Below are 8,344 nucleotides of genomic sequence, written 5' to 3'. Positions count from 1 at the left end.
TGTCCCTGTCCTGGGAAAATTAATAAGGGAGTGACTGATTCAGGGGAGTGAGGCATTTTTTTTGCAAATAAAGGAAGAAAGAGAGTGAATGTGTGTTTAAGAGAGAGAGAGCGCGAGCTAGAGATAGGGAGAGGGATGAGTGAAAAGTGGACAGAAGCTACCTGCTAGCTTCTTCCATATACGGTCTTAGTCAGAGCCAAGAGCCAGGCCTGTGAGTTTCTCTGACTGTGTGAGTGAGCAATGCAGGGAGGGTGTGTGTGTGTGTGTGTGTGTGTGTGTGTGTGTGTGTGTTGTAATGAATGCATGACTCATGCACGCCACCGAGTTTTGAAATGGCTGGAGGAATGGCATGACTGTCCAGAGGAAACACTTTGAAATTTTTCTCAGGGAGGAGTCAGAAAGTATAAAGTTTAAGTTGGTGTTATCTTATCTTTGTCTTTATAAATACATAAAACTGGTGAAGAGTGCAGAAATCAGGGTGGAAGCTGAACAATTCAAGCAACACACACACACACACACACACACAGTCTCTCTCTCTCTCTCTCTCTCTCTCTCTCTCTCTCTGGCTGTCTCTTACACACACGCTTACACACACTGTTACACACGCGCACACACACAGCCTTAAAAAGGGAGATTCATTCATTTCCTCAGACTGGTCACATGACCTGAGCAGTGCATTCTTCCCCCCATGTGACTCGCTCCAATATCTCCTTATATGGACGTCATCCAAAGGAACTCTTAAAGGGATGGCTGTCCTGCCCTGGGTCTATACTTGGTGTGTGTGTGTGTGTGTGTGTGTGTGTGTGTGTGTGTGTGTGTGTGTGTGTGTGTGTGTGTGTGTGTGTGTGTGTGTGTGTGTGTGTGTGTGTGTGCGTGTGTGTGTGTGTGTGTGTGTGCTTTAAGTCTCTGTCTAGGGCCGGATAATGCCCGTCTGAAAAGCCAATTCCATGATCAGCTCATTCGCCCCCACACCCACGCCCACTCCATGGTGTCCTTACCTGCTCTACTCTATAGGCTACTTGATGATGACATATGGGTGTGTCCCTCTCTGTGTGTGTGTGTGTGTGTATGTGTGAGTGTCTGTGGGTCTGTGTGGTCACTTCCTGCATGCATCTGCAGAAGTGATGCTCTGTGAAACCTACTTCCTGTCTCTTTTGAGGAGTTGGCTCCCATATATCCTTATTAGGAGCACATAGGGCCACAGTATGAATTCCTTGTGTAAGTTTATGAGTCTTTGTCCGGTGCCCTTATTGAGTTAAAACAGCACCCTGACCCACCCACTTAGTCTGTGGTCAACTTAAAAGATCAGCTTTGCATGATGAATTCCACCTCCATCTCTTTAAAGATAAACGTCACATCCTGAACAAATATTTCAGGTTAGAGATGCACGGTGAGTTGTGCCGTATGGCATATCTGGGTGTGTGCACGTGCAGGTGTGTACATCCATGTCACCATGAGTCACATTCCTGAATAATCATTTTAAAATCTGCCTCATCATATCATTTTTACCAAATATAGGTATGCTCCGGAAATGAAACACCTGGCCATTACAACTCTTATTAGTATTGCAGCAAGCAAGCTTAATCTGCCCCTTGCTCTCACTTTACGCATTATCAGGGAAGTGATGAGAGATAAGAGATTTACAGCTTGCTGAGAGTTTGCTGTCAACATACTTCAAGCTTTACCAGAAGGATCACTGTCACTCTGATCTCTGTGTGTGTGTGTGTGTTTGTGTGTGTGTGTGTGTGTGTGTGTGTGTGTGTGTGTGTGTGTGTGTGTGTGTGTGTGTGTGTGTGTGTGTGTGTGTGTGTGTGTGTGTGTGTGGTGTGGTGTGGGTAACACTGGTATGCCAGGGCCTAAGTGTCAGTCAGAGGTGTTAACAGTGCTGTCAGTGACCCTGAGATTGTAATCACCCCACGCCCTGGCATAAACCATGAGTATCTGGCATGAGTGAGAAGATTTTGTTGTGCAATAAATGCATTAGCACAGTCTTCAATTCAGTCCAAGTGTTATATATCTTCTTATTATGTCCCTCAATTAAAACTAGAATTATGGATTTGTTTGTCTGTGTTTTGGACTTCCTCCAGTCCACAGATATGAGAATACAAAGATACAGGCCCCATTTTAAGGTAGATGATGTCAGGGATTAAAACAATTATGCTGCAGACAGGATTACATCAAAATGTGCTCAATGTGCTAATATCAGATATATCAAAAAACATGTATTTTAACTCTGCATCTTCTTATAGCTACACAAGGATTTTGCTTGAGTTTTGCAACACAAGTTTTAATTTTGTTGAAACACATAAGAATCATCAACACTGTAACCATAATAATGATGAAGAAACAGTTTTCACAAATGCTTTAGTGAACAAATAACACAAATCGATCATTTGTGATAGCATATAGGTTAGTTTTCATGTTGCTTCTTAACCTCCGTTGTCTTGTCACAGTGCAGAGCTGTTATCTGCATGCGCCACACCCAGTGGATGCGGCTGGGCCAATCAGAGACCGCCGTACGGAAAGATCTCCTTATTTGGAGAGGGGCTGCAGCACGAGCTCACATAAAACCCTGAGACTTACCGGCTTCCATTGCAGTCAGGTTCAGACACCAAACCCTACGGGAGTGTAGCGCTCAGCCTCAGTCGTAAGCAGACAACCCTAACTTACACAGGTAAGAGAATTTGCGGAATGGCGTTTTTTTTTTTTGGGGGGGGGGGGTCATATGTTAAAATGCATTTGTTGTTTTTCGTGTTTTAGCTGGCTTGTTTTGTGTGTTTTTTTTAAAGTTATGATATGAGACGTTTTCTGTTGCTTTAAGTTAAAAGCAACCGTTGGTGTGATTCCTCAGTGTCCTAACGTCTCATTCATTACCGGATATTTAAAATGTAAATGTCGCTTGTTTTTATATCATATTACAGTTGGTGCTCGTTTTTAATGTGATGGTTTAAATGTTGTTGTTGTTGTTGCACCTTTTTATTTGGTTTTATTTATCAATTAATGAAAAGACCGTGTGAAATAACCCAGCTGCTCCTTCGGGTGTTATCACTTCATCAGTTTAAACAAATCAGACTGCGTTAAAAAAGCATGACCTTCTCGTTTTACATGTACACATTTGGCTCCGTTGTCTCCGATTACACACAGATGGATGAGAGAAGATTAAATGACCTGCATTTAAAGACTATACATTTTGCAGAAATGTGTTAAAACATTGCTGTGACCTGCAGCTATGAATCCATTTGAGTTAGAAGTTGTCTTTTCCTCCACCTCCCATATATAACCTTTTTCTTAGGATTGTAGTCACGACATAAGAACGACGGGTAATGTTACACACCTGATGATGGAGATGATTGACATTTCAAGAAATGATATGGAAGTTAATTCAGACACCACCTCAAAAACTGCTTGCCCTTTTTTACGTGTTAACAAGCTGTGAAACGCTAAATCAAGTCAAGTTAAGAGGATCCTAGTTGAAGGGAGTGGCCGGGGCTGTCGGTGCCATTGAGGCTTCCCGGGCCGGGCTGCCACTGTCTCTAAGCTGCTCTCACTTTTGCCATATATGGAAATGGCCAGACCGAGAGGGAGAAACCGCCTTTTGTTTCTCAGCTCTGGATTTTAAGGACTGGATCTTGCGCCACTGCGACATCCAGCGTCCAGTCCACATAACAACTTTTCATCAAGTTGATGTTTGCCAGATGTAACCCATAACTTGGCACAGAGCATCTGTTTTTTTAAACAATATCCTAATTCCTTTTTATTCTCCTCCCCTCTCTCTCTATCCAGAAATGGAAGACGAAATCGCCGCCCTCGTTGTTGACAATGGATCCGGTATGTGCAAAGCTGGCTTTGCAGGAGATGATGCTCCACGTGCTGTCTTCCCCTCCATTGTTGGACGTCCCAGGCATCAGGTACAACTTCATCACTTTTAAACAAATTGCCCTTTTTAAACATTTCAGATTTCACATAGTATCCTCAATTTTAAATGTATTAACACTCCTGTTTGCTTCTTTAGGGTGTGATGGTTGGCATGGGCCAGAAAGACAGCTATGTTGGAGATGAGGCACAGAGCAAAAGGGGTATCCTGACCCTGAAGTATCCCATTGAGCACGGTATTGTCACCAACTGGGATGACATGGAGAAGATCTGGCATCACACCTTCTACAATGAGCTTAGGGTTGCCCCTGAGGAGCACCCAGTCCTGCTCACAGAAGCCCCCCTCAACCCCAAGGCTAACAGGGAAAAGATGACCCAGGTAAAAATGAAGGCTGATCCTCTTAATCAGAACTTGCTTCAGCTGCAGGGCTTAGGCATTTCTTCTGCTCAAATCTGTCAATTTCCATCCTGCTCCTTCAATCTCCAGGTTTCCTCTGTCCTGAACTCATCTCTGATATCTGCGGATGCTTCAGGTGTCTATCTCGCTGCACTGTGATGCAATGATTAATTGCAGCATGTTTAAGGCTTCTGTTAGATTTGTTAACAGGATGAGGATTTCCTAACTACACTGTTGACTGCATGATGTAACAGTTGTACAGGATGAGTGTAGCAACCTGCTCCACCATCAGACAACATGACTAAAGAGACTATTATAGAGTTTTGTAATGACTAGTTGGTGGGTGTCTGTATACTTAATAGGCCGGTGTGCTGTGGTGTGCCTTTCTTGATTTGACACCACTAACCCATACTAGCTCACTTTGACTCACTGATTCAATGACTCATCTTTCATCTCCCCCTCTTCTACAGATCATGTTTGAGACCTTCAACACTCCTGCCATGTATGTGGCCATTCAGGCTGTGCTGTCCCTGTATGCCTCTGGTCGTACCACTGGTATTGTTATGGACTCTGGTGATGGTGTGACCCACACAGTGCCCATCTATGAAGGCTACGCCCTGCCCCATGCCATCCTCAGGTTGGACCTGGCTGGCAGGGACCTCACAGACTACCTCATGAAGATCCTGACTGAGAGGGGTTACAGCTTCACCACCACAGGTGAGGATACAGACGCTAATTAAAAGTAAGCTAACATTTAAAGCTGTGGGAAAAACTTAAAATGACCATGAAATGTATTGTCTCACAGCTGAGCGTGAAATCGTGCGTGACATCAAGGAGAAGCTCTGTTATGTTGCACTGGACTTTGAGCAAGAAATGGGCACTGCTGCCTCCTCTTCATCCCTGGAGAAGAGCTACGAGCTGCCTGACGGACAGGTCATCACCATTGGAAACGAGAGGTTCCGTTGCCCAGAGGCCCTCTTCCAGCCCTCTTTCCTTGGTAAGTAAAGCTAGAGAAAACTAAGCTAACACTGAACACACTGGGTGAAGCAGCAAAGAGTATATGCAACATTATCACAAACTATAACTGACCTTTCTCCTTGCTCACAGGTATGGAGTCTTGCGGTATCCATGAAACCACCTTCAACAGCATCATGAAGTGCGACGTTGACATCCGTAAGGACCTATACGCTAACACTGTGCTGTCTGGCGGTACCACCATGTACCCTGGCATCGCTGACCGTATGCAGAAGGAAATCACTGCCCTGGCACCCACCACCATGAAGATCAAGGTAAAGCTCTTCATTACTCACAGTTGTAATCCTACTCAAGGCAAGGATGCAAAAAATGTTCCAGAAAGTTCTTTACCTCTCCTGCCACACAGTGGACAAACAGGGTTACTGCAGTACCAATTCTACAGCTTGTCTTTAAGTCTACAATAAATTAATTCAAGTACTTTATTAACAACACCTTTTCAAATCTCTCCCTTCAGATCATTGCTCCCCCAGAGAGGAAGTACTCTGTATGGATTGGTGGCTCCATCCTGGCTTCCCTGTCCACTTTCCAGCAGATGTGGATCAGCAAGCAGGAGTACGATGAGTCCGGCCCCAGCATTGTCCACAGGAAGTGCTTCTAAACAGACTGTCAGTCCCTCTCCCCCAAACACACACTGCTATAAACCCAAACGACTGGCTCTGCATACATGCCTACACCAACACACTGGTGTATGCTGAGCCTACAACACCTCTTCCCATTCTTCCCTCATCACTATGGCTATGGCACCATGCCCCCTGATGGGGAGAAACTCTGCAGGAAGTCCAGAGCGTCCCAGGCGGTGTGAATGTGAGGAACATGATGTCCATTGTCGTGTTTGTGTAGGTCATTCCAGATGTCTTTGTTCACCACCTTATTTGCCTCTATGAAGGTTTATTCTCTGGCGGGCCCACTGCCCAACAGACCTGTAGTATTGCTTAATATGTAAATTATGTAACCTGAACTGTTTTGTTTTTGTACTTTCAGCCTTAAAAGATACTCGGTCTAGTTTGTTTTTGTCATTATGCAAAAGACAAAGCTTCTACCTTGTATGAAGGTTTGTGCATGGGGTTTCTCGCCTCTGGTGTACACAACAACCCAATAAAGCGCACATGTCTGAGATTACAGTCTGACTTTTTTTGTTTATTCTGCTTAATCCAAATCATCCTGTGACTATCAAAGATTTCAATCTTTGTGCTTGTTAGATGACCACATGTTGCACAGACTACATTCAAATACAGCTTAAGAAGTGGGAAAATATGCAATGTGGTATGTAGGAGGGTTATCTAATGCCACCTCTTATGAAAAGGGGCTTTATCACCAAATACATTGATTAGTCACAATCAAAAACTGCAGCTGGAACTAAAACCTGTTTCTGCTCCATTACATACAGTACCAGGGTCATGAATAAACCCTCACCTGCTGTTCATAATAAGTCTCTGTACATAACTTCAGAGCCACAAATCATTACTCTATATTTTATGTTGATAGTCCTTAGTTACATAACACTTTCAATGAATGACGTTAGATGTGAAACTTTTTTTAATGGTGCTTTTTGAATAAATGAGTCACACTCAATCAAAATGAGTAACAGTGGCACACAAAACAGTTTTTAGAAAGTTAAACTGTCACATTAAGAGAAGTCATCACATTTTCAGCTGCTAAAATGGGCCAAATTAGACCCTGTACAGTATGTAAGGGTTAAAAGAAAGGATTCAGCCATCGTTAAAGGATGTTTACAGCATTTCAAGTCTCTTAAAACAACATTCAGGTGTCCATATGAACACTGAAACGGGTTTTAAAAGATATCCAAATGTGCTTCCAATGTAAGGGAGGGTAGGCCAAAATCCATTGTATAACATTTAAAAGTTTATCTGAAGCTTAAATGAGGCTAAAGCAGTCTGAGTTAGTCATATCAAGTGGATATCTGCCACATTTACAGTATTTTTAGCATCAAATGAACACTGTTGTGGAAGTATAGTAACAAAAATAGCGACTTTGGCACTAAAAAGACTAACACTGAAAGATATCTACTTGATTTGACTAATTTGGGATCGAGGATCTATTATTACAGCCATAAAGATACATGAAAGAGAACGAAATACTGTACTCAAGACTAGGTGATTATAATAAAAGATAAATATATAATAAAATAATGAACATCTGCACAATAAGATACAAGTCAATCAATAAGTAAATTAAAGTGAGCAATGCAGTGTACTAGCGAGCAATAAAATTTCACAGACCAAGAGACGTCACAGCATGCCTTGAGGGATATGATAAATAGTTCAAATTGATAAAGAGTAGCACAATCAGTGTGGCTCAACAAGGCAGTGTGGTGCAGAGTTTATCAGTCTTACAGCAGCAGGAAATGAGCTGTTTCTCAGCCTGGTGGTTCTTACCCACATGTTACACAACCGGGGAAAGACGGCTGAAGCTTCAGATAAACTTTTAAATCCGTTTTTTGCATGTACACAGGACAGATTTTGTGCCCCATCATTTACATTGAAAGTGCATTATGAAAGGACTGATTATGACAAGAAAAATCTGCTTCAATGTATGTTTCAGCACCTGACTGTTGTTTTAAGACAGACTTAAAAAACTTGCATCTGTGCATTTTCTCCTATGACGTTTAAAATGTCAACTGTGTCACTGTCATGGATTTACTGGAACACTTTAATAGAATGAAGCCATTATTAATGTAATAATGTGATTGCTGGAAGTAATTTAGTCCTCATCACTCTTTATTTCGCTACTTATTATTATTATTATTATTACTGGAGGAATGATCCAGTTGAGTTGGATTATACCTCCTATAGTATCTTGCCAAGGACACATCGACACATGATGAGGAAGAGCTGGTGTTAGTGGACGACCCGCTCTACATCCTGTGAACAATAAGCAACATGTATGAAAATGAGAATTAAAAAAGTAAAAGTTTGAAATGTTGTATGGATATTTGAATGAATTTGTCCAGTTTGTGACAGAGAAGGTTTTGGTTGTGTGAGCCCACTTTCAGGCCTCCTATTTATTAAAGAATCCATC

At 42.4% G+C, this 8,344-nt stretch overlaps 1 protein-coding gene across 1 annotated transcript; it reads left to right on the top strand.

Moving 5' to 3' along the window:
- The first annotated feature begins 2,600 nt into the window (after positions 1-2,600).
- On the top strand, positions 2,601-6,421 carry actb1 (actin, beta 1). The gene is made up of 7 exons (XM_062434476.1): positions 2,601-2,674; positions 3,784-3,908; positions 4,013-4,252; positions 4,741-4,987; positions 5,076-5,267; positions 5,378-5,559; positions 5,760-6,421. The coding sequence occupies exons 2-7, from the start codon at positions 3,786-3,788 to the stop codon at positions 5,901-5,903; spliced, it is 1,128 nt and encodes a 375-aa protein (XP_062290460.1). The 5' UTR covers positions 2,601-2,674; positions 3,784-3,785; the 3' UTR covers positions 5,904-6,421.
- The last annotated feature ends 1,923 nt before the right edge of the window (positions 6,422-8,344 follow it).

Source organism: Scomber scombrus, chromosome 2, assembly GCF_963691925.1.
Source record: "Scomber scombrus chromosome 2, fScoSco1.1, whole genome shotgun sequence".
Lineage (NCBI taxonomy): Eukaryota > Metazoa > Chordata > Actinopteri > Scombriformes > Scombridae > Scomber > Scomber scombrus.
This window is presented reverse-complemented; position numbering and strand designations above follow the sequence as displayed.

Excerpts from the sequence above, each read along its gene's own strand:
- actb1 (XM_062434476.1), top strand. The coding sequence starts at position 3,786 with ATGGAAGACGAAATCGCCGCCCTCGTTGTTGACAATGGATCCGGTATG. Across the intron at positions 3,909-4,012 it reads TTGGACGTCCCAGGCATCAG|GGTGTGATGGTTGGCATGGG; the intron begins GTACAACTTCAT and ends TTGCTTCTTTAG. Across the intron at positions 4,988-5,075 it reads TTACAGCTTCACCACCACAG|CTGAGCGTGAAATCGTGCGT; the intron begins GTGAGGATACAG and ends ATTGTCTCACAG.